Below are 25942 nucleotides of genomic sequence, written 5' to 3'. Positions count from 1 at the left end.
GCCAGCCTCACGACGCGTCTGCTCTCATTTCTGGCGCATACTTTATGATGCATGAGCCCCGTGTCCTTGACTCACGACCTGAGTTCCCCGCAGCAAGGTGTCACCTGGCCGCCTTTCACTTCATTGATCATTTCTAACTTCGCATCTCAGGTTATCAATAATTGTGTTCCTAGCAGAGAGTCAGCTTTCGTCTGCAAATGAGCTGGGAAAAGGGGACGAGGCTGAAGCGACACTCCCTGTCCTGGGCCTGGCACGCTGTGACCTTGCACTTGGCCTCAGCTCTGAGTGTGGCCTGTGAGTACGATGACCTTGGCTGATACCATGTGAGGAAACCTTAAATTAGGATCATTGTTTTAGAATGATGAAAATAAAACCAGCTTATTTTAGTCTGAGTAATAATAACTGGGTGTTCTTAGGATTGCATATTTTAAGTATTAATGTTGGTAAACTTGGTCAGTTCTATGACAAATTTAGTCAAAGAAATGAGATTATTTTCGTTTTGCTCGCCAAAGTCTAGGCAGAGCTTGACTTCTGGAATGCGGCAAAGGGGAACGTCAGTCAGTCCAAACCTCCCCCGTCGCCGCTGTGTGTCGTATATTTGCTGCCGACCGCCGCCAACTTGGTTTGTCTGTGTTTGATAGAAATGTTACAAGTACTTAGCAATGTAAGGAAGCCGCGGTTTACCTGTGATTAAAAGGATGTGTTATGATTGTGTTCACATCTGTCCCACACAGAGTGTGGGCGGTTCCAGAGATGACTGAACACTCTGGTGGGTGTTGGGGAGGGGACGCTGAGGAGCGCTGCGCGATGGCTGGGTGTCCCGTGTGGCCGAGTCTGTGCCTGGTCCACACGGGCAGATGCCGGGATGGGGACAGTCGCGTGGCTGGAACCTGAGTCCGTGGAGGGTGTGAAGCGTGGGTCCTCTGCATCTCCTAGGGCAGTGGCGGGGACGGGGGGGCGCACACAGGCCCCGCAGGACTTGGTTCCTGCTTAGGACGCTGCGCCTGGCCGGCCTGTGCTGTGCCGAGAGAGGTGAGCGGGGCTGCTGGAGGCCCAGGGACGGGGCTGCCGTGGGGATGGGTGTCCTGTGGCTCGGGGACATGGGCGCATTGGCACAGCTGCCCTGAGTCCCATCTGGCATAACCAGAGCAGCGCTTATTCTCAGTCGTGAGACTTACCTAGTTTGCAAATTGGAAAACAAAAAGGACAGCAGACAGCGGGCCTGTGTGCGCCTTCCTGTGGGTGCTGCTGGTTGGGGTGCTGCCCACGGCAGATGCTGCCTGGTAGGACCTTTCGGTGCCACGGCCGCGATGGCCCCAAGCCCGGCTCACAGGGACGCCCACCTGTGCCGTGTTTGCGGAGGACGTGGCTCCAGCCTCTTCTGTGACCTCAGAAGAAACGAAACCGTCGCAGATCAGAGTTGATTGGGACCAGGCTGTGGCCTTTTGTCCTCACTAGAGTGGGTGCTGGGGAAGCACAAACAACAGAATGCCAGCCTGGTTGTCACTAAGGCCGATTCTGGGTGACAGGGAGCAGCCCCCTGAGAGCCCTGGGCGATACCTGCGGGTATGTGACGCGCCACCCTCGCTCGCGAGCCTACATGACGCTCGGTGACATCCTGTGGGAATGATGATCACAATGACCACGACAGTTTTCCCTTTTCATTCTGAAACAGCGTTTCTTCTGGGAAAACCAGCTGCTTGTGGATCGGAAGCTCTGCCGGTTTATTCATATTTAACTTGGCAAACTTTGAATTGGAAGCTGTCTTACATTACAAAGGTAAGGGCCAAGTTCAAGTAGCCTTTGATACAGAGTTCGTGTAGCTTCAGCATTTTTCTGTAACTGCCATGGGGGAGCGACAGAAAGCGGTCACTGAAATCTGAGAACAAGGTCGTTCATTGCCGGTGACAGCCTGCCTGGCCTGGGGTCCTGGTCACCTCCGTGAGGGTCTGCCCCGAGCTGTCGGTGGCCGTCCAGCTCATCAGGAGCTGCTGCCCATCCCACCACCCGCCTGGCCGATCTCCCGGTGTCAGGGCTCCCTGGACGCGCCGGCACCCCCCGTGTGCCAGTCTGTCCTGGGGTCCCTGACAAGGGCCCCTCAGCCAGCTGTCAGTGTCCCCAAAGGCTGGGCACCACGCCTGGACAGCCTCGCAGCATGTCAGACGCACCCCATGTGCGCTGAGCTGACCAACGTGCCCTCCTGTCCAGCCCCGACCCCATCGTCAGGTGCTGTCACAGGCCTCCCCTCCCGGCTCCGTCAGCCCCCTCATGTGGCTTCAGCGCCCCTCTCCGGGCAGGTCCCCCTTCTGCCCCTGCCCCATGTTCTCCCCTCCCGGGCACAGCCGCCAGCCTCGCTTTTAAGTGCGGTTCACACTTCTCCTTCAAGCTCTCTAGAGAGAGGCCTGAGGCAGGTTCTTAGCGTGCCTTCCCTGAGTACCCCCCAGACGTCTGCCTGAGCCCCGCTTGTCTCTCCTCCTGCCTCAGCCGGCTGTCCCTGCTTGTCCTGTAAGAGTGAGCCGAAATGTCGCTTAGATTGGGATCTGGGCTCTCGGTCACATGTCTGTGTCCATGGTGGGCGTCACCAGCGACGGCCGAGCCTGTGAGCCGTGGTGAATAAAAGTGCCCACGAGGATTTAGTCGTCTTCCTGCCCCTAAACGTGGCTGCTTATTCTCTTTGTTGCGTGTTAAGATTTCAGGAACCTGAGCATTCAGGTCGCTGGATCCTGTGCCGTGATGAGCAAAACCAGTGACGAGAAGGTTCGTCGTGAGCGCCTGTACTCGGGGCTTTTGTCCCCTGGAGCCGCAGTGCTGTGCGGCTGTCGCAGGGGCGGGGTCAAAGGGCACTGCAAGTGCGCTTAGGGAAGGGTCACCACTGTGCCCAGCTGCGTGGTCAGCCCCTCACCCCGTCCTGCAGGCCTTCTGCGTCCTCACCTCCATGTTCGGGAACAGGATTGCCGGGCTGGAGGTCAACCTCGCCGCTCTGCTGAGGCGTCAGCGGCACCCCGCCCTGGGGACGCGGCTCTCAGTGCTGCCCAGGTGAGCCTCCCACTGGGGCCATGTGCCCGTTGGTCAGCTGGTAGAATTCCTTTTGATTTTGGAAAATTAGAGTCATCTCCCAGCTCCATGGCCCTCACTTGATGGGAATCACTGCCCGTGCCGTTGCATCGCAGCTCACCATTGATTTCACTGTGAGGCACCACTTTATTTCAGGATGGAATGTAAGTTAAGAAGCAGCACTTTCGTTAAAAATACCAACTTGTTCTTTGGGAGGATAAGAATGAGCTTGGTGGTTGTCCTCACGTGCATATTGGCATGAACTGTCGTCCTTAGGATGTATGCTTTGTCGAAAGCACCCCGTCCTGTGAGTTTGCTCCCGTGCTACAATTTCCTGCTTGTGTTTTAGCTCCTGTGTGTTACCAACCTCTCCGCTGCATTTTGGAACTGTTAAGGGAAGCAGTGCTGAGCCGGCTTGTCGCAAACAGTCTGGTCAGTGTGACAAACCCTGAAATACAAGCTCTTAGTGACGGCGTGGTGAGGGACAGTGTGTTGCTGTGTGAATCCCCGGCCATCACTGTCTGCGTCAGCAGTGTAAAACTTATAATGTGTTAAAAATAGTGTAAGAAGTTTCATGGCCATTAAAATGCGCTGATGTAATTATGGCTTGTCTTACTTATGATTCCATCATGTGATAAAAGCATCAGGGAGAAATTTGAATTGGCTGCAAATAATGACTGTTCTTGTTAGTGGAGAAGTTTTTTTGCCGCTGATTGGCATCGAGAACCGTCCCTGCTGGCTGGGTTTCGTGTCCCGTGGACAGAATGTCACATGGGCCGTGTCTGTGCATCCCGGGCAGTCTCTCCCGGATGCCGCCCCTCCGCCAGCCCTGTGGGGGCGAGCCGAGGTCCCCGTCCACCAGTGTGCGAAACCCACAGCTTTGAACATACTGCAGTCCTGCAGCATTTACGCAACGAGGACCACATTTGTTGTGGTTTTCTTAGGCCTTTGTGGCCTAGATTTAACCTTCTTTGCTGGTATTGGTTGGTTTGGCATCAGGCATGAAACCTCTTAAATCTGTGGGTTGTAAGCACATTGCATTGGTGTGAACCTGTCATGTCCGTGAAAAAATGGTGATGTGAAGTTTCTGCTGCTTTCACACAGCTGCACGGAGCGCCGTCAAGGACCAGGCCCTGGTTTTCCACAGCAAGGTCAGGTCATCTGGGTACGCGTCCGCACCGCAGTGAGTACCCGGGCTCACGCCGCTCGTGTGGGCGACCCCGTGGGGCGGGAGACATGCCACGGTCACCCAGAGGGTCACGGTCACAGAGGTGGAGCCGCTGCAGCAGTGAGCATTTACTGAGTGCGTCCTGGGGGCCGGCCTCACATCAGCCCTTTGCTCCGTGACTGGTCCGGGGAGAATGACCGATGACCTCGTGAGGGGACGGGAGCCAGGACATGGCAGTGGCGGCCTGGCCGCGCTGCCCTCCTGGAGCACAGCCTGCCCTGATGCCGGGAGGTGCGGCCGTCACTGTGTTAGGTGGGGGCTCCCAGGGTCCACTGTATGAAGGCGTGTCACGGGTGGGGCCCTGTGTGGGAGCCCACGGGCAGGAGGGGCCAGGTCATGGACGGCCCTGAGGGCCACCTGGGAGTTGAAGTACATGGTGATGTCACAGGACCTTAAGTGGGGTCACGGGGTCAGGACATGCTGCATGGTGGCCTCTCTGAGGCATAGGAGACGGACGGACAGGAGGTGAGGTGGCCCTGCTGTGCCTGTGGCATTTCTGGCTCCTACTCAGATGCCCCGGGTGGGTCCCCGCTTGGCGGCCTTCCCCATGGTCCGCTATGGGGGATGCGTTCCCCTGATCCTGGCTGGGCTGGCGTCCGTGCTCATCTGGGTCCCGCCACATCAGCTCCTTGGGGGCTTTCAGATCCTGCAGCGGACGCAGACCCAGACGGTGGCCGGGGCCCGGTGTGTCCGAGCACCCTGGGCGCTGCCGAAGCCACGCTCTGCTGCTCTGTGTGCCTGGAGGCGGGGCGGGGCGGGACGGGGCTGTCCCATGCTCAGCACCACGTGCCCAGGGCACGGTGGCTTCTGCCTGTGACAGGGCGGCCGGCTCTCCCTGGCCAGGCTTGTTCATATGAGAAGCGGGCCGCGCAAGGTGGGCGTTGAACTGCCGTCGATATTCAGTGTTCACGTTTTATTAAAGGGGCAGTTCAGTGACCGCCCGTCACACTTCACCTCTGTTTCTGTACAGACTTGTGAAAAAACATCTATAAGTAGAACTGACTTCTATTACGATTATATAAACTTATTCCCCAAGAAAGAAACAATGTCCTAAAAGTCATATTTTGTATTCAGTTTAAGGGACATTCTGACTTTGTAAGCAGTTTATTGATTTACAAATTTTTCACACAAATCTCAAAATTTGATCAATAGATAATTTACTATGTGACCTTTGCAAAAATGATTCTTAGTTTTTTTCTAGTAAGCCACAATTTGTAAGTAAATAGCACAGTACTCTCCAGAATTTTTATACCCAAATCCACTATTGAAATAGCCAGTATAGCTACATACATGGAAGAACAACTGTTCAACTCACAATTAAAGTAATTCTTCAGTTTATACTAACTTGGGACGCTGAAAGCATTCATGTATTAAATACGAGTGTGAGTTCTTTTCCTTTGTAAGCATAGTCGGTGCTCAGCACCCCCCAAGTTGTCTCCGTTTCAGGTGCACAGTTCTCTGAGGGCCCCGGAGGACTCGACGCCCTGAGTGACATGGGCTTTCTTTCCACAGTGCAACTATGTTTTCACCAAAGACCAACATCAAGAACGATTGTAAAAGAGCCTCAGAACGCAAGAACAGGTACAAATGGTAGGTACACTAGTGGGTGCCCCCAAAGTCAATTGGGTGGATTTGGAGAAAGCCCGTTCATACGTAATTGACTCTCTTCAGAGCGGCATGAGGCCTCATCTGTGTCTGTTGACGTCCATGCGCGTATGTGCACAGTCAGGACAGGCGCCCGTCTGTGTCCTGTCGTCAGATTTAATGCTTTCGAATCTGTCGCATTTCACACATGCTGCTGTTCTTACCACCTAATGACTTTGCAATATTTTTGTTAAAATTTAGTTTTGGAAGGTATTGTAGCTGACGGTTATTCTATTATAGATAAGCTCCCTAGGTATGAATCCGGTGGAGAAAGTCGAGCGTGACACTCAGCACTCTTTGGAGAGGCTAGTCATGCGCTCGCTGACTGGGAAACGCTCCCTTCGGTCCTGTGGCCCTTCGGCCCTGGGCTGGCCCCACACCTGTCCGAGTGACTGTGCACGAGCCCTGCAGATCCCCGACCCACTTATCTAGACAAGGGGGCGTGTGGGGGACCTGCAGGCCCCCCCAGTCCTGACTGTGGGATTACATCATCTAAATGGGTTTGGGGCTACGGCATTTAAAATGTTATTCATTCTGTGTCTATCACATCGACGCCTGAACGGCCATTCCACGCACAGGAATGCGCACCAAACCCTGGTTCCACCGTGTCAGGCGACGCTGTCGCTCTTCCTGCCGCTATCCGCCGACCGCCATCCAGGGTCGGCAGTCAGTGTGCGCCTGGAGCGGGTGCGCTCCACCCCATGAGAACGTCTGTGGTCCCGCGAAGGGCAGCCCGCAGCTAGCTGAGCTCTGCTTTTTTTGGTGGGCTTTTGTCCAAGGAGCCTGGCTCTCCGGACCGAGCAGGGCGTCTTTGGTGAGCTGGAGGCTCTCGGGCTGCTCTGTTCAGGCGCAGGTGGCAGTGAAGTGGAGGACCCGACACCTGTCCTGGGTCCAGGCATCTGAACACCCGTCACACGTGACACTGAAAGGATGGCGCTGGGCTGCTGCGGGTGGGCGTTCAAGGCCGGTCCACCAGTGTGTGAGCATGAGTGTGTGAGCGTGTGAGCGGGCGTGTGAGTGGGCGTGTGAGTGGGCGTGTGAGTGAGCGTGTGAGATTCCAGGTCATAGCTCCTCTCCCTTTGCCTCCTGCTGCCTTGTTTCTCAGACCCTGTAACAACGCTGCTGTGTGACATGAAGCTTTGTGCTGAGTCTACACGGTGGCTTCTGGGCCCCCGAGGAGGGAAGGACTGTGAGGCCTCCCTGCCCTGGCTGGTCCCCAGGGGTGGCCTTGCACCACCTCGGCGCCGTAAAGTGGGGAGATGGTGCCTGAGCCCCAGCGCCCTGCGGACGGCCACGCTGCCTGTGCCCTCCCAGGTCCCGTTGGTCCCTCTCCGGCCGTCCTGCCACCGCTCTGGGTTTCAGCACCAGCCCCTCCCCCCAAACCTTCCTTGGTTTCTTTTAAAACCTGTGAATGTGATTATTTTCATGGTAAATGGAAGCCATTTGTTGATTATTTAATTACCATTATGATGGCCACCCCCAAAAAGTGTACAATGGAAGGTGAAACACCTTTTCTCTGAGAACCTTCACCCAAATCATCACAGTATGCATGTCAGTTTATAGCAAACATAAGTTCTTGATATTTTGTACTTAAAACACATGCATTTTTTTGGTATTATGGAATGTAAGTGTGTTTCTAAGAGTTATTTCATGGTTTTGAATGTAAGAGTTTATATACATACATGGTTTTGAATGTAAGAGTTTATATACGTACATTCCTGATGGAATAAGATTATGACTCGTACATGTAAATTAACCCACCTTATTTCCAGTCGTTTTATTTCTAACCTCACTTTGCTCTCTCTCTGGGTGGTGGTTTTCTCTGATCTCCCCTCAAGGAAGGACAGCCCCGCGCAGAATCCTCTGCCGACCAGACTCAGCCGGCGGCTTGCTGTGGCCGAGGGCCGGGCGGCCGTGCGCTGCGTCCAGTTCTCAGGTGCGTTGCGAGGCGTTTCTGGAGCTCGATGTTCCCTGCGGTTCCAGGCAGCGCTCGGCCACGTTGCTTAGACTCGCTTTTCTGAGTGTGAGCGGAGCTGGTGCAGAGCGCTCACCGCGCAGCAGCACCGGCTGGAACCCTGAGCTCGTCCTGGCCCGCGTCCCCGCATCCGTCCCCGCGTCCCACATCCCCTCGTTCCCTGCAGTCAAGGGCCTGGCAGGGAGGAGAAGCTAACAAAATGGTTACCAACTGCCCCTGGAGAGTGGCCACCTGGCCCCTCGATGGGCGGAAGGAAAGTGCCTGGGCGGATGATGCCTGTGTCACCGAGTGCCATCGTCCCTCGGATGGAAGCTTCTCCGCGGGCCAGCCCTCCGTTCTCAGGGCATTGAAACACCGTTACCAGGAGTCTTCCCTGGGCCCTCGGCATTTTTCTAAAGTTTGGCGACATTAGGAGGCAGCTCTGTGATCTGAGCTCTTTCTGGAGTAAACACTGGTTCCGAGGTCCCCTGTCCTCTGCTGTGTGGTGCCCGGGCCACTGACCTCCATGAGTGTGTGACCAGCCATAGCCTGAAGTATTTTAGGTGCATTCCTGAAGGTCGTCATTCTTTACAAACGTGCTAAATTCCCTTTGTCTTTCATAGAATTCTAGCCAAAGAAATTTAAAAATAATTTTGGGCAGTTAGCTATGTAGCATTATCAGGAAGTTAAATACCTTTGTGACATTTGGTGTGCCCGTCACTCAGCAGGTGACTATAAAAGTGGCCCCTCCTGTGTGAATACTGTGGAGGGAGTCTATGATTCGTTTCTCCCTCATCAAATATGCCGCTTAAAGCTCTGTGGGTGGGAGGCGGGGCACCTCGGGGCTTGGAGCGGCGCCCTGGGCCTCAGCGAGGCCTCAGCTGCTCGTCTGCCCGTCTGTGAACAAGGCCACGTGTGGCCCTCAGCCCAGGTGCTGGCAGGTGAGCCAGTGCTGTCACCTGCTTGCTTCAGGTTTTCTCACGAACAGAAACCCAGCTTCGGGTTAACTAATGATTCTCCATTCCGCCTGTTGCAAACGTGTCTCCTGTGAGGCGCGGTTTTCTAAGGGACATCACTCATTTTTCTCAAGCAGGAGATGGAAAGCGGCTGGCCTGTGGCTCAGCCAACCACTTGGCACTGGCCTTTGATGCCGATCTTACTGGGACACCTGCTGTTTTTACAGGTAAAATATGCCTAAATTTTAGTTAATGTGAATTCACAGGTGGGTCCCATGTTGGTCCTGGTTATTAATTGCTAAGAGCCACTTTTGTTTCCTTCCAGACAAGCCCAGAACAGAAGCAGGCTTGAGCTGGGGGTGAAATAATGAGATTTAACAGACTAGACTCCCCTGAGCTCCTGCTCAGCCAGACTCCTGTCACTGGTGACCCTAGAGGTGGGGGCACGCAGGGCGGAGCTCCAGGTCAGGCCCGAAGCATTTGCAGAGCCCAGGGAGAGGCGCAGCAGAGTTTACACACAGACACACGATCGAAATACATCAGGAAAGGTGGTAGGATCGGCACCTAGACATTTGTATCATGTGACAAGGCAAATCATTTTTTTAAGCAAGAAGAGAGCAACTGTAGTAAAAGCGTGGCCGTTTCAATTTGAGAACGCGGCCATCCAGGCTCCTGTCCCAAAGCTTTGCCGTCCTGCCTGTCCTGATGCCGCTGGCTCAAACTGACATTAGTAAATACTCTAACAACAGCAACAAAGCCCCACAGAGAACGCCCCCATCTTGCACGATTCTCTGACTTTGTGAACTAGAGAGCTGGGGAACTGGTGCAGGGCGGGCGGGCCATGGGTCCAGGCGCCCCTGCCACCCTCCCCTCCAGCCCGCGGGGCTCCAGGGCCTTCTGTGGCTCCTCCAGGCCCTGAGCCTTTGTTCCGTGTGCCCCGCAGGCGCCTGTGGTCAGGAGCTCGCGTGGGGCCTCCCTGTGGGGCTCTGCGGTTGACATAAATGGTGGTTATGTTGTTGGTGGTCCTGATGTGTTTTACTATTGGATTAAGAAAAGGCAGCGGATATTCAAACTTGTCTTTAAAAAAAGTGCTCCGTTTCTGTTTTGGGGAAAAGACCCATTGTTACCCACCCTACCTATTCTAGCACATCAGTCGTGTAATTCAATGTTGAAATATGATTGATTTCTCACCACTTACCCAGAAAGCAGAAAAATGGGTGTTTCTATTTCTATCATAATCGAAGACAACTAAGTATGTTCTGGATATTTTAACGGTGGTGAAAGTTGGCTGCTAAATTGAAGTTCTCTCCTGGAGAGCTCAGGGACTCTGAGGGCACTGCCAGCTCGGACCTCACAGTTTGAAAACCACTGAGCACGGCTGCATTTCACGTGTATAGGCAATTTATGTCCACGCGCGGAAGGGAGAGTGTGTTCCATCCAGCACTGTTGTCTAGTGCCGGGCTGTGGGGCGCCCACACCAGGGCAGGGGGTATGACAGCTCAGTGCTGGTGTCAGTCGCTCCGGAAGACTGAAGTTAATTACGACTTTGTTGAAGATTATGGAATTGTATAAAACTAATTCTTATAAAAGGATGAAACGCAGCGCAGAGCCTCTCGCTTGCTGATCTTAGGTCCTCCGTCTGTTTGCGCTCTGCCAAGGCATCCCCTCTCCAGAACTCCGTTCTGGAGGCCGTTTGCGTGCGCCCCTCTAGTGGGAGCCTGGCTCTGGGTTCCGTGTCCCATTCGCTGTTCCTGAAGTTCATCACTAGTCCTTGTGGGGGGACAGAAGGCCGAGCAGGTTACCGCTAACTGGGAAGAGCTGAGCCCAGTTACACAGTGGCAATGTCCCCTGCGCGTCCCTCTCTGCAGCGTGTGGGCGAGGGGTCGCGGTGCCCTCGCTGATGTCTAGGAAAGGGCGCCCAGTGGCAGGTACGGTGGCACGTACCGGGACACGGCGGCATTGGCTCGAGAGTCTCACACACGCTGATCCTCAGTAGAAGGTCACGGATGCCGTTATTGGTGACAGCGCCCAGCCATGACCGGCTCAGCCTGGCTTCTGTGGAAACTCCCAGAAGTGTGCACCAGAGGGCAGCAGAGCCATTTGGGACATTTAGACGCTGGTGGCTGGACCGGCTCTGTGTTTCCTCGGGTCCCATGCTGCGGAGCTGCGACGATGCTCACTTACTGGTCGCTCCTGGTTTTCCTTGTTTCCTGTTGGCTTTCTGACCAGAAAGACCTGGTGACGCTGCGAGCCACTGGAACCTGTCCATTATCGTGTGCGATCCACACGCCGACAGCAACGTGGAGGGACCGCCGGCCACGAGGCCCTGGCCCGCAGCTGTGCTCCCTCTGCCGGGTCCGAGGCCCAGGCTCAGACACCGGGGCCAAGTGTGGGCGCCCCCGGGCCCTGCTCACTGTCAGGACGTGGCACGAGAAGCTGCGGGTCAGTGTCCCCGTGTCCCCCCCCCCCCCGCTCCCCCGCGCAGGTGCACGGCCTCCCAGGGAGGTGGCACTTTGCAGGGCACAGATGGTCGCTGTTTTCTCCGCTGCCTGCAGCCCGGTGCCCACCACCCCCGCCCTCAGGGGCCCCGCCAGGCGGGCATCCAGCTCTGCCCTCTTCCGTCCTCACGGCTTCGGACAGGCCCACGGGCACTGCCACCGCTCCAGGAAGCCTGTGTCACAGCAGCGGATGGCGGCGCCGTGGGTTGGGGCACGATTTCCAGACCGCCTCCCCCAGAGGCTCAGCGGTCCCGGGACAGACCCGGACGCCCAACCCGGGGAGCAGGGCCGTCGGCCGGGAGCGACCTGGGGTCAGTCCCCTGCCGCTTCCCCAGGACGCAGCTGAGCCCGGGCGGCGCAGAGCGGGGCCACACGGGCCGGGGGCCCACCGCGTGGGCACGTGGGGGTGACGCGTGGTCTGTGCTGTGTGCCCAGCACACGCTCGCTTTCCTCCCCCTTTCCGAGCATCGATTTAGTTTTCCATAAGAGGAGGGGACACATTAATGGTAACTGGGTCCATTAGCTATAAGTTTGATCATTCTGACACGAAGAGGGACGGGCTGCATCGTAAGATGTTTTGGCTGTCTACCAAAGCAGCCGACGGTGGCGGTGACAGAAGACATCCCTGGGTCGTGATGGCCCCAAAGACAGAGTGCGGTTGTCATTTGAGAGCTTCTTTTTGGACGTTGTGATTACGAAGTGAGAAGCAAGTGGCCTCTATTTCCTTGACCCAGTGGCGGGGGATTAGCCTCCCTTTCTTTTCTTCCTTCACTGATATTCCTGGGAGTTTGAACAGCTCTCACGGGCTCGTTAGGTCGAGTTTGTTACCACGAGGGCCAGGTGCAGGGTGACCCGGGTGCTGTGCCTGCGGACACTCGGGGCCTGAGACCAGCCGTTTCCACTTCAGCATAAACTTGTCCAGCCCTCACCACAAATAGTCAGATTATACATGAATATGTTCTGCAAACCCCTCTGACTTTTTCCTTCAATGTTAAAAGAATACAGTTCTCTAAGTGCATTCTTATGAGACCCACAGATTTCTATACATTTTATAATTTTTCACATTTTGTAAGGTTCTTCTTTTAAAACATACTCTCAGATGCACACAGAATTTTGAACTTGATATTTTAAAAAGTATGGATTTTGGAAACATGTCTTTCAGAAACCATAGTAAGCCTTTAAATGCAGTATGTCACGTCCTTGGGCTGTGGCTCCACTGGCGTCGCTGTGACCGGCTCTTCCCGGTCACTCCCCCGTCTGTCTCCCGTTAGGTCACGACGGGGCAGTGAACTCCGTGTGCTGGAGCCATGACGGGAGGTGGCTGCTGTCGGCCTCGCAGGATGGGACGCTGAGGGTGTGGTCGGCTCGCAGGACGGAAGCGGTGCTGTGTCTGGTAACGGGCGATCCTGTCGGTTTCACAGGGGCCAGTCCCATGATCTCAAGACCGTCAGGTGCCACAGCTGCCCAGACAGACTTTCGTCAAGGCCAGGGGGCTGGGAGATGAGGCAAACCAGGAGTTTGCTCCAACGTACTAAAAGTAATTGATTAAAATTTTCTTACATGTGCGTGTGTGTATATATACACACATACATGATGGGCACACATGCATAATACATAACATGCACCCACATGCACATATACGTATGTGCAGTTAAATATGTCTTATGTTTGTTAGGGTCTAAAATGGCAAAATTATTAATATTAAAGTATTGGAATAATTTTAAATATCGATTTAATATGTGATTTTATAGTAGAGGTAATAATGGCCAAGGGCATATGTTTTGGGGAGAAAATAACCTTTTTCTATGAACTTCGGGGGGATGGTTTGGAAATAGGACGGGAAAGGTGACGCGGAGATGGCAGGAGACGGAGGGTGATTACAGGACTCGCAGCGTCAGTGAACCACATTATAAGCTGGTGAATTGTGGATTTTCAAAGAGGTTGTTAGCATTTATTTTCTGTGACCTCTTTTAGAAGCAGTCAGGAAGAAGAAACAAAAATTGTAAATTGGTTGAACAAAGAATATTTACACGTTGAGAATAAATAGATGGTTGGTGTTAAGATGAAAAGATTCCTATTGGAGCGGCAGTGTCTTTTCTTACCTTGGTAATAATTATTCTATGATAACAATAATGATTTGCATTACAGGGCAAGGACGTGTTTCCCAAGCCTGTTCAAGCCGCACAGTTTTATTACATCGACACCTTCATATTGTTGTCGTCGGGCCCTGCGGTCCAGCTGCTCACCTATCACATCGACGCTCGCCAAGACGACATGCGTCGGTAGGGCCTCCTCCCCTGGGCCTCCCCTCTCTGGTTGGAGGAAGCCATGTTTCATTACTGGGTTCTGTGTAAAACCGGTCTCTACATTTAAAGACGTGTTCCAAAATTTAATGGTTAATGGGACCACACGTTACCAGGGAGCTGGCGAGAGCTGAGGGAGCGTCCCGGGACGCGGAGTTCTCTGTCCCACATGGCTGGGCCGTCATTCACCCCGGAGAATGCGGGGTGGCCGTCCCAGGCCTGAATCTCACTCAGGCTGCAGTGGACTTCTCCCCCGGTGCGGCCTCAGGGGCCACCAACGTTTCAGACCCTAAGGCTCCAAATCCTGGGACTCTGACAACGTGAGGCCACAGACCATGTCCCTGTCACCAATGCTGCCTGTCCCCCAGCCGGAATTGGGCCTGGCTCCCTCCATCCGCATGTGCCCTTCTCTTGCAGCATTTATTGAAAACGCCCGGTGTCACCCACACAGCTCAGCTTTTGCGTGTTCCTGTCACTTGGAGCCTGAGCCTGAGCGGCCTGATCCCGAGTGCGCACAGCAGGGCTGGCGCTCCTGGCACCTCAGCCCTGCTCCCAGCTCTGGTGTCGGGTTGACAAGGGTTTAGCTGCCACTGACTGAAGGCGCGAACGCCTTGAACGGGGTGTCCCCTCCCGGCCCCTCCCAGCTGCCAGAGTGTCTTGTCTTCACCGCGGCACCGGCGCCGCTGTCACTTGTCTTAACCCACAGCCTGTTTGCAGCCTGTGTCCTCACACACCCTGTCCCCTTGTCTTGAGACTTGTTCTTTCTGAAATGCCTTTCCTCACCTGCACTGTCCCCAGGGGTCCACACGGCGTTTAGAGTGACACAGCTGCTTCCTGCTCCCTCCGCCCCGTGCTGTGGAGCTGGACAGTTTCCGGCCGGGGCCCAGGGCTGTGTGTGACCTCTGCGCTGGCCCTGAGCTGCCCCCGCGCCCCCCTGGACCGGAGTCCTGGCCTGCACACGTGTCACCCAGCACGTCCCTGCCTGTGAGGGCGTGGGCTGGCGGCCTGCTTTCTCCTGCCTGAGCCCGTCTCCCACGGCTGTGCCCCTCACCTGCCTGTACCTGTGGTGCCCTGTCCTCGCCCCCAGCCAGCCCCGGCCCTCCTGCTCCCTGTGGCCGCTTGGTCCTGACCCGGCCACACTCCTGGGCCAAGGTCACTGGAGGTGCTCGCAGGTTCACTCAGAAATTACTGTTGGGGGTTAAGACCAACGTTTATTCCAGCACCACTATCTGCTTAAGTTGCCCTCTAGGAAATATTTAAAAATTATGTTTGGAAATGCAAATAATTTATAACTGCTTGGATGTCTCCGTGAGACGCATAATGGTTTTAGAATTAGGAAAAAGGTTTGCTTACTTTCTCACAGACAGGAAGGAATTATTTTTGGCTGAGTATAACGATATTTTTAGTGAATTTTCTGTGAGGGAAAATTAAAGTAGCTGACGCACATACTCCCTCAGTGTTATAAAATGTGATTATTGGTGATGTGAAAACTGGTTTTCGTTTTCAGTTTTTTTCTGGGAAGAATGCTTGCCTGTCGTGGGAGAAGACCCACTGCTGGCTCTCCGTCTTTTCTTCCAGATACAAGCCGAGGGGCAGATGCAGGGCTGTTGTCAAGCTTCCCATGACGGGTGCGGCTGAGGTCACCAGCCTGTCCGCGACGAACGACTTTTATTCCTGTATCCTTTGTCCTGCTCTGGCCATCCGCCTTCTGTGACAGCGCCCACCTCGGCGCGGAGCTGGGCCCTGGGTGCCCTGTCGGGCTAACTCGGGCTGTGTGTTAATTTCATCCCAATAGTGGGCAGTGCCTAATGGACAGGAGGAATGTGGGTACAGTGGGGGCACCACTGCCACATCCGGTGATGCACCTGCCACCTGTGGCTCACCAAGTGACACCCAGTCGTCACTGAGCACATTTCAACAGCCGCGGCCCTCTCCGTGGGCCTGAGAGCGGACCTCTCACATGGCGGCAGGCAGAGCTCTGCGTGAGCGCCTTTCTATAGAATAGGAAATTGAGTCCAAAACTTTAATTTTTGAGTTTTTGTGGCTAACATCATCCTTTTTAATTAAAAAAAATATTGGTTTAAATTTATTTAGAAGCAAAATCATAATTTTCAGGAATTCGTTGTATAAAATTTTAGTTTGTTCAGAAGGCTAAGCTGAAGTTTCAGAAGGACTGACCTAAGGTGTTAGAAGGTTCTAGTATATTTTAGGTAGAAATGTGTTATTTTATTTTTAGGACTTTTTGCTAAAACCAATGCAAAACAAACAAAAGCCAGCTGGCAGGAAAGTGTCGCCGTGATTCCTGTTGCCTTGAATGGTGATTTCTAGTGTTTTGGCGTGGGCACTGGTGTTGGTTTACTGCTGAACCCAGTGCCCTTTCTCCTGTGTGTACTTTTCTACCTGGCATCCTTTTAGGTTTTTAGTAGACATTTTAGAGTGTTTTTCTACTGTGCATACTTTTTAGTGTTCTGGGTAAACATTGGCAGTTGGGTGGTTCTGTGGTCACATGAGCTAAGGTCTTAAGTTGCCCTCATATACCAAATTCATGGAGTTCGTGTCCCTTGCCTGATAACGTGTCCTCGTGTGTTGTGTCCCCCACTCCCGCAGCCTGCTCCCAGGGACACCGGCCACTTTCTTGGCTCCACTGTCCCACCTTCGTCTCAGACCTGTCTCCTGACTGGGCTGCTCCCCCGGCATCTCACACCTCACTCACCTAGAATTAGAGCTCTTGGTCTCCCCCCCCTGAAGTCTGCCCTGCCAGGGGTCTCCCTGTGTCCTTGGTGGCCCCTTCACCTGCCACCGGCTCTTCCAGACGCGGGGCCAGTGTGGGCACGGGCTGTGCCCAGGATTTCCCGTTCGTGGTCGCCTCGTGTTCCAGCCTTTACTAATGGGACACATGGCATGCTCATTTCCCTGGTGGGTCCGGACACGCCTTCCCTAACAGAACCACGCAGACCTCGTGCTGACTGCCGGCCGGAACCGGACTTTGGAAGTTTTTGACCTCAACGTGGGGTGCAGTGCGGCTGTGATCGTGGGAGCCCATTCACGGCCTGTCCACCAAATTTGTCAAAATAAAGTAAGTGAGTGATGCTCCACGTCATTTGTAGTTTTGTGTTTAGGTGTTTGGCACGTAAATACGTGTGACGCGATTTTATGCTTGCTGCTGAATTCTGTGTTAATTGCTGTTGCTCACGAAGTTCTGAGCCTGATGTTTGACATTAGAAGATATTTTAACAGCACACATGAATGTTAATTTTTGTACTTTTGTCTGATCATTTCATGGGCCCATTCTTGGACTTTCTAGTGAAGCCTCCTCATTAAAGCCCCACGTGGTTTTGCGGGTTTGGACTGTCACGCGCTCGTTGGGCCTCTGAGGACGTGAAGCAGCCGTCCTCTCCGGATGCAGCTCATCCATTCTGATGGAGAAATGGTTCTGAATGACCCACAGCTGAGGTTAAGGCCTCCGGTTATGGGGGATGGCCACCGTGATGAAGTCATTGTCACAGTTTCGTTCCGAAGACGCTTTGTCACTCAAAAGAGCATTCAGGAGACTCTGTTGTTGGAACTTCAGCCACAGTTTTGTTTTTTGATGTATTTGGAATGGATTTCCCAGTTCAGGATTTACCGTATAATACCCACCTCCTGAAACCTGTGTGCTGTTTAAGGGAAGTCTTACGATTTGGTTCAAAGGCTCTGCCGCCCACGGTGTCAGCACATCATTCCTCCCTGTCCTGCCTGCCAGGGCGGGTCTGGGCTGACGGTGTGTGGAACTGGCCCCCGCGGGGAGCGGGAGCGAAGGCCAACGCTTTGCTCCACGCAGCTGCACTGCCGACACGCCGCCCCAGCACAGCTGCCTGGACAGGTGGACGGGGGGAGGGGGTCTGGTCAGGCTTCCGGGCTCCAGTGGGAGGGGCCAGAGGCTGACTGGGCGGGGCCTGGCGTGCCCAGGTGACCGAGCTGTCAGTCAGTCTGCAGGCCGAGCACGTGGCCCACGTGCGTGGGGGCGGGTCAGCCCAGGGCAGAGTCGGGGCCTGGGGAGCAGGAGCACGCGGGGCGCAGCGCCGTCACCGCCGTGGGACGTCCTCAGTCTTGGGGGCCTTTGCAGGCACAGACAGGCATCTGCCTGGACGTTTTTCCCAACGTTACACCCTCGGAGGTTAATTAACGAGGACGTTTCGGGTCATGATGGGGCGAGTTCTCCTGGTTTACGTAGTGCTGTGGAAAAATCAGCTTGGAGAGAGTGGATGAAGAGGTTACTTTGTGTGTCTTGCTTTATCTGTGCAGAATCTTCTTGCATAAAAACAGCACAGAAGTACTTTAAACACTGTGCAGTGGGTCCCCCAGATAACTAAGGAATCCCTTTGAAGCCTTTTGCAACTTCTTTCCGAGGCTGCCAAAATAGCAAACGCCCAAAATGGAGCGCATGTGTGGTGACGTCCTGCTCTGGGAGGCGATGAAGGAAACGGCTGGGGGGTGGGGGGGCTGAGGGGGGTCGGCCTGGCGGAGCGGGGAGCGGGCGGGCCGGGAAGAGCTGATCATCCGACCTCACGTATTTCCGGGCCCTTAAATGAATTTGGTAGCTGAGTCATATATTTAAAATGATTGTCAGCCTGATACCCATGTTATTTTTTAGCTATTATGATCTTTTAAATTCAAGTAAAACTCACTGAGATTATGGATAGGCGCTATTTTGATAGAGTATTAAAGGGTAAGTCTGACTGTTCAGGTTGGTCTAGTGACCCTTTCAGGCAAAGGTGTTTGGCTCTCAGATGCTTTAGGGCCTGTGGTGTCTCGGTCTCCTGTGTGGCGCGTGGGACAGGTGTCTGCACCTGGAATCCCGCTCAGTGAATGTTTGTTGATTCGAGGCACAACTGACTGTTACCCACAGAAAGAAAAGGATCCAAGCATTTATATAGGACATAAGATGTAAATGTGAAGGGCGGTGCTTCCTTGAAAAGATGGGTCAGCACATAGATTTTATGACAAACAGCATATAATGTTTCATTCTCAAAGTGCGATATATAAAATTTATCTAAAGATCAAGATTTCAACATTCAAGCATCTCCCTTGAAATGTTATGTAGTCATGTACCTGATCAGTTTTTCTAGAGCTTGAGTCTTTAGTACAGTTCAGTGAGAATTAATTAAATTTACCAAAATGCTGTCATTAAGTTAAAATATTTCAGTCATGAAGATAAATGTGAATCTCATGTGCGATGTTCCTGGGTTGTAAATGTTACATTTAAAACATATTTCTTACCATACTTTTGATACTTGCTACTCCTTGTCTCCAAAGTATTACCCTTATTAGTCCCCCAAAATAAGGCCTAGCTGGAAAATAAGCCCTTGCATGATTTTAGGTGCCAAAATATGGCACCGTGGCATACTGAATATTTTAATTTGAAGGAGTTTGTGGAAAAGGCACCCTTCTCCCTGAAACAGGTCATAAAGCCCTCATGGGAGGAGTGCGTGCCCCCCACATCCTGGAGGATTCACGCTACGGCTTCTTCTCCGGCTGGGTCTTATTTTGGGGAAAACATGGTATGAATTGTTAGCAAACAATTTCTTTGTTCATTTAATTTTTGAGTTTATGACGCATGGCTTTTATTAAAGGTGGTCATTTCATAGCCAGTGATCATCACCACTTTTTGCACATGGAAATGGTCTGTCAGCATTTCCTTATAAATACCTACTTGCTTTTTCTGGTTTTGTTCTTTATTTCTGGGGTTTATCACAGAGCCATAAAAACTTGGTCTAGATTGAAACTTACTAGAGCTCAGTCTGACATTTTTTTCAATTTGTTTCCCAGATTTGTTTTAAATCGTTTCAGCTGTTTAAGTTCGAAATGCAAATATAATTTTGGAGTTTTAAATGCTTTTTTTAAACTTGTAATATAAAAAGTAAAGCCTTGGCTTTGAAGTAATGGTAAAGATGGTTCTTTCAATCTTAGCAAACCAGTTTTTCTCATATTTTCAGACAAGTTATTTCATTTTGAAAAATGATGAGATGCTATTTTGTCTGACATCTTGGAATTTTCCTGTTTCCTCTCCTCTCTGTTTCTGTTTCACAATAGAAGATATTTTAGTGTTTTACATATACCGTATTTTGCCATGTATAATGCGCACTTTTCCTCTTACGATTATAGGGATCGTCATTCACAACCCAACCATCTCAGCTCTATAACCTTTTCGCAACCAGAGCCATCGGTGACGGAATCCGACTGTGGGACTTGAGAACCCTGAGGTGAGGCCCGTCCTGTTGTGCAGACGTCAGCTGGGGCGAAGCCACAGAACCCATATCAACGTGTTTCTATTAAAGCTCCCGAAGCATTTGGCTTTAAATATCTGTCAACTCAATTTGATCTCTTTTCCCAAACATGACAAGGTTGTATAGTGAATCGATTCGCACTGACCAGTCTAAGAAAAGCCTGATTATACACAGAAAAAGTTACAGACATTTCAAACGGCAGAGTAACAGGTGCTGGCCTTTCCTCGGTTCTGTGTGGCATGTGCCCTGAGTGCCCCAGGTGCCCAGGGAGGCCATCAGATACACATGTAATGTGTTACATATGCTATATGTGTGCATGCGTGTTATACATATCTTCCTGGTCTTCTAAAAACGTCTGTTCTGATAATTATGTTATGCCAAACAATCACAATATATAATTATATAACCAAATACAATAAATATTTGTGTGTGTGCATATATACTCAAGAACAAAACTAGTATCTGCTCGCCCCTTTAATCACAAACCCCTGTGGCCCCCGGAGTGCTGTGTGGAGGGGACGTGGCCCACCCCCGGGACGTCTTGGGCAGGGCTGTCATGCCCGCGGATCCCAGCCATGCTGGTAGATGCTGACAGAGGCTTCTTAGTGTGGCGCTGGCTGTCCCCAAAGGTGTGGGATTTTTCTTGATAAAACTTGCATCAATTCCATGACATTTTTTACAGTAAACAAATTTTATATAGCATTTTATGAATGGTTGGTTGTTACACTTAACCAGCTTTGATAGAACGTTGCACCTCCCAAAAGTCTTGACTCATTGACTTAAATAACTTATGATTTCAAAAGGTTTGTTTCTATCATTTTAAAGATCTCCAGAATATGTTTATCATTTGATAGTCTCCATATGTAAAAAGTCTGTTTAATGTTAGTTTGGTCATCTCTGTGAATTTATGATTTTGAAAGTGTTTTAATTATTTTTGAAGATCTCTAGAATAACCTACTAACTGTTTAATAATCCTCACATAGAGAATGTTCTTTCACTGTGAGTTTGTTCACTGTTAATTATTTTTGTGAAGAAAAGCAATGGGTCAGTGTCTTTATCCGAATTTGTGTTAAAAATTAAAAATCATTTTCTGTTCCTCATGTGTCCTTTTTTTCTCATAGGTGTGAGCGTCGTTTCGAGGGTCATTTGAACCGCTGCTACCCATGTGGAATTGCCTTCAGCCCTTGTGGACGATATGTGGCGTGTGGTGCCGAGGACAGACACGTACGTGCTGCTGGGTGTGTTGGGGTCTTTAGCCGCCGGGAACCCACCTGCTCCTGTGGGGACTGTTGAATATTGTTGCACAGAAGGATAAGAAACGGTTTCAAGCTGCACTGCGGGCCAGTGTTTTGAGACCCTTACACAGTAATAGTTGTCTTGGCGTAGAATTAACCCTTGGTCGTTTGCAGAACGTGAAAGCATTCACGAGACTCTACAAGAGTAAGAAAAGATTTACTGAAAGTCCAAAAGAAAGAGAGAGTTCTGTTTGGAACTGGCAGGAGCTTTGCCAGGGCAGAGTCCAATAGAATTAGCTGCACCGATGAGCAGGAGTGCTGGGGTTTTATATTTTTCCATGTAGGATGTAAGGTGCTTGTCAGCCTGCAGGTGCAGTGCTGGCCAGGGGATTCAGACCAAGAGGTTAATGTTTAAGCTCGCTCCTGTTAACTCTTTACTTGTGTCATCAATAGTATTTTAATAACAGTACCGCGCCAGGTATGAAAGGCTGTCATGGGTGTTTTGTTGGTTTTTTTTAAGTGAACTATGATATTTTAAACAATCATTAATTAATTCATGTCCTCATTCATTTATTAATAGTTGCACAAATTGCTTACTATGTGAAAGACATTGTGTTACATTCTATATTTTCTTTGACTTACCAGGAAATAACATTCATAAATAAATAACACATTTCTTATGATGGATTTGGAACAGATATCCAGAGGATGCCAAAAAAATGTATATACATTTTAAGAAATGGAAAATCTGTATTAAAATTGTAATACTCAATATATACCGATAACAAAAGATGGATACAAGTCACATTTGACTTCTGCAATTACAAGAGGTGCTCAAAGTGGTTCCCATCAGCGTCCAGACACTTCTGATTACGTGAACTACTGCTTGGGCAACACTGACCAAAGTGTCCACTTGTATTGCTGTGCCTGCTGTTTCAAGTTCTTCCCGAAGTACCGCCAGTGCACCCGGTTTTCTGTGGTACACCACATCCTTTAAGGTTCCCCATAGGCAGAAGTCAAGGGGTGTTAAGTCAGGAGAACGTTCTTGAATTTTAAATACCACTTCAAAATGGTCTTGCGCTCTTCGAATGACAACCGTGCTTCCGCCATCTCCTTTGACGGTCCTGCCATGGTGACGCTAGCATTCATTTGATTAACGCCATCTTTTGAGCAAACGTCCCACTACACATTGCTACCATAATTCAATTCAACCTCGAAAAGTAATACATAGAAAACATCATTAAAATGTGTGCAGTGTTTTGGCACCCCCGGTATAGCCGTTTGTCCTTAGTATTTAAAAAGGTCCTGTATTAGTTTCCTAGGGCTGCCATAATGAATTATCGAACTTGGAAGCTTAAAACAGCAGACATCTATTCTCTCCCAGTTCTCAGCCTCGAGTCTAAAATCGGGGTGTCAGCATGGTCAGTTCCTTGTGGAGCCTCTGGCGGGGGGTCTGACCCATGCTCTTCCGTGCCTGGCGGTGGCCATCAGTCCCAGCCGTTCTTTGACTCGAGGCTCATCACCCCTACCTCTGCCTCCACCTTCAATGGCCACTTTCCCTATGAGTGTCAAATCTCTCTCCTCTCTCTGATGAGGACACTGGTCACTGGACATACTAAATCCTTGATAATCTTATGATATTAACTGAATTACATCTGCAGAGATCCGATTTCCAAATAAGATTACAGCCACAGGTCCTAGGGGTGTTAAGACATGGCCGCATCAATTTGGGGGACACTAGTCAACTCACAACTAGTTTGTAAGGGTTATCTAAACAAAAAGTCATAAAGAAATTTCCAAAAATTCAAGGAAATAATAAAGTTTATTTGTAAATAAACACTTTACAATTTAACTGAGAGATTTGTTTTCTAAACTTTTATTCAGTTTAACTGGTGAGAACAGAATTTAAAAATATTGAAAACTCTTTATGAAACTTTTAAATAGGAAAAGTTATTCTAAAATTTTACTGGTTCGTAACTAAGCGTGCTTCATTAAGTACTTCACTAAGCGTGCTACATCTGCTATATAACAGATACTTGAGTTCATCTCTAAATCAGCTCGTTTGGTCATGTGAAAATTGGGTGGAAATGGATACCTTAGATTTTTTTCAAAGAAAATGTATTCTGAAACTTGATTATTGTGCAGCTAATAAATAATTGCAAATTTATTAAAACAACTTAAAATATTAAAATAAGTAACATTTATTTGACAATATGAACTATTTGCCACCATTTTGGACACTTTTTTTTTTTTAATTTTGAACAAAACCCTTGCCAGCACCATCACCACCATGAACACAACAAAATAATGGAAGTTTTGGTTTTTCCTTTAAATTGCAAGTGCTTAAAACTCTCTTACCAATTTAAATCCATCCATCTATTTAATTAAATTGTCTTTTAGAACATCTTATGTATAATAATTTCCTGGTTTTCAGGTATAATATGAAATCCTTATTTGCTTCAAATGCTTGAACACTACTTGTATATTGCTTAAGAAATTCATGAGCACATTTAAGTAGGGATCTATTCTTTCAGGAGCCAAATGTACGTCAACTGTGTACATTGTATTTTCTTGAAATTTTTGAACACTTTTTTTATTCAACATATATGTTACCACAACTTGAAAATATATTAACTGAAATTAAAAGTATGAAGAGAGAACATTTATGGGAAATGACGCTGCTGTGAAAATACTTAAATGGAAAATAGACTTTAAAGCTTTAAAAGACTTTAAAAGATAATGAGGGGCATTTAATAATGACAACAATGCCAGTCTATATAGAAATTGTCATAATTCTAAATCTGTATGCACCCAATAACAGTTTCAAAATATATAAAGCAAAAGTACTATAACTCTTAAGATGAAAAGAAACATCCTCAATCATAATGGAAGACTTTAACAAACTTTTAATGGGTGGAAAACAAATTATTGCTGATCATGATTCTTTTCTGCTTAAAATATTTTGCTGGTTCTCGAATACCACGTAGACTACAAACCACATATCTTTCATGTGCTTGCTGTACAAGAAGCTTCACAATAGGTCTCGACTTCACTATCTTTGTCTCTATTTCTCCTATATGTCCTACTTTCTATTTACTGTGTCATACAAATTTTGAATCTGATAATCCTTCTTATAATACAAAGAGATGAGGATGAGCCAAAAAACACTGGCACAGACAATGAGACCACACCAGAAAAATGTGTTCTCTAGGCAAATGACAACTAACAATATGTTTGCAAATGAGCTGCACTAAATTAAGAAAACACATAAACTTGAACAGAACAGCTAAAGCAGAAACAGAAGAGATCAGAAATGAAATTGCTAGACAACAGGAGTATGTAATGTGAAAACTGATAAATTTAGGAAAGCATTAGAAAACAATTTTCAGAAATGAAAACCAAATTTGAATGAATACTGTAGAGATTAGGTAACTACAGAGAGCACAATAAGGGAAAAAGAGGGTATGAGGGAGAAGAGAAATAAATTCATACATGAATGAAGAAAATGAAAGGGCAGATATAGAAGTTTGGCAAAAAAGATTCAACTCCATATAATTGGATTCCCTGAACATTTTGATTTGAAGCAAGAACAGAACTATATTTAAAATTGTAATTCAAAAATAGTCTTTCAGAAATTACTTCAATCTGTATATTGAAAGGGCATCTGTGAAAATTGAACCAGGCTCGTCAGCACTAAAACATGGCTTAGTTAATCGATTTGAGTAATCATTAAAAACAATACAAACAATAACAAAACATCTTTTTCTTCAAATCTTCAAAAACTTATAAAAGGAAGAATATCAATGAGCATTAGACTTCTCTAAACCATTATTCTTCATTAGAAAACACTGGGAGGAACATATTTAACATAAGCTAAAAGAGAAAATCTTTGTTAATAATTTTTAATAGCAAGATAAATTGTCCTTTAAGAGTAAAACCAGACACACTGTTATGAACATGCCCAAAACGAATGAATAGTGTTGCCATGATTCATTCTTGAAGAAAAAAGCTTTAGAAAACCAAGGTGAGATTGAAGAAGCTTCAACATATGGTTCAGGGTGAACAATGAAAATGTTCAACAATATAACTGAACTAAAAGATGAGGATGAGGCCCCAAAACACTTTGTAGATTTATATCTATTACAGTTTAAATATAATACAAAAATGGGAGACGTGAGAGTATTCTAGAAAGTAGGATAAATCCTTCGATTTTTCTCATAGAGAATAATTAGGAAAAGGCTATCACTTGAAGCTGACAATAGAATTGTACACTCCTAGATTTATTTGATAATGTAAATATTAAGATAATTCTAATGACTAAAACTGGATAGTAGAGGAGAGGGAATAGAGAGATGAAAAATGATTGCTAGACAGTTTCAATGTTGGGCTTAGTAGGGGATTGGCTAAGAGTTTTATATATAGGCTTTACTAAAAGATAGCTACTAGGACAAGAATGAAATCACTGTTAAGTGCCAAAGAGATATCTAAATATGAGGAAATAAAATGAGAGATTCTAAAACTAAAGCAACAGGACAGAACTGAGATCAACAAATCAATTATATCAGTGGGTTCAAGTAGTATAAACTCATCTTTTGGAAAGAAAAGGCTCAGATTGAATTTTGTAAGTAAGAAAGCAAATCTGAATCTATGTTGAATGCAGGCAATGTCAAAGTGATCCAGAAAGGATAAAAAACGAGATGGGCAAATGTGTATCAGGCAAACGAAAATAAAAATAAGGCAGATTATATGATCTTGAGATCACACAGGCATAATTCAACCCTCTAAAATTAATTGTGCACAGACA

General features: G+C 49.1%; 1 protein-coding gene across 5 annotated transcripts in view; it reads left to right on the top strand.

The window, feature by feature from the left end:
* The window catches only part of WDR27 (WD repeat domain 27), a 132784-nt gene that overhangs the window by 18221 nt on the left and 88621 nt on the right, over nt 1–25942 (top strand). For 4 of the 5 annotated variants that reach the window (XM_019659497.1, XM_019659499.1, XM_019659495.1 and 1 more), the window contains exons 9-23: nt 174–294; nt 1676–1779; nt 2690–2757; nt 2915–3036; nt 3404–3486; nt 4159–4237; nt 5795–5872; nt 7765–7862; nt 8974–9063; nt 12606–12727; nt 13483–13616; nt 15216–15313; nt 16592–16713; nt 19782–19879; nt 21025–21127. In XM_019659497.1, the coding sequence (XP_019515042.1) occupies nt 174–294; nt 1676–1779; nt 2690–2757; nt 2915–3036; nt 3404–3486; nt 4159–4237; nt 5795–5872; nt 7765–7862; nt 8974–9063; nt 12606–12727; nt 13483–13616; nt 15216–15313; nt 16592–16713; nt 19782–19879; nt 21025–21127 (1520 nt within the window). Of the gene's footprint in view, nt 1–173; nt 295–1675; nt 1780–2689; nt 2758–2914; nt 3037–3403; nt 3487–4158; nt 4238–5794; nt 5873–7764; nt 7863–8973; nt 9064–12605; nt 12728–13482; nt 13617–15215; nt 15314–16591; nt 16714–19781; nt 19880–21024; nt 21128–21783; nt 21906–25942 lie in introns of those variants that run through there. The other variant, XM_019659500.1, reaches the window with a different exon arrangement.

The sequence above is a fragment of the Hipposideros armiger genome, unplaced genomic scaffold, assembly GCF_001890085.2.
Source record: "Hipposideros armiger isolate ML-2016 unplaced genomic scaffold, ASM189008v1 scaffold_299, whole genome shotgun sequence".
Taxonomy (NCBI): Eukaryota; Metazoa; Chordata; class Mammalia; order Chiroptera; family Hipposideridae; genus Hipposideros; species Hipposideros armiger.
The sequence above is the reverse complement of the archived record's forward strand: the minus strand, read 5'-3'. Positions and strand labels throughout refer to the sequence as shown.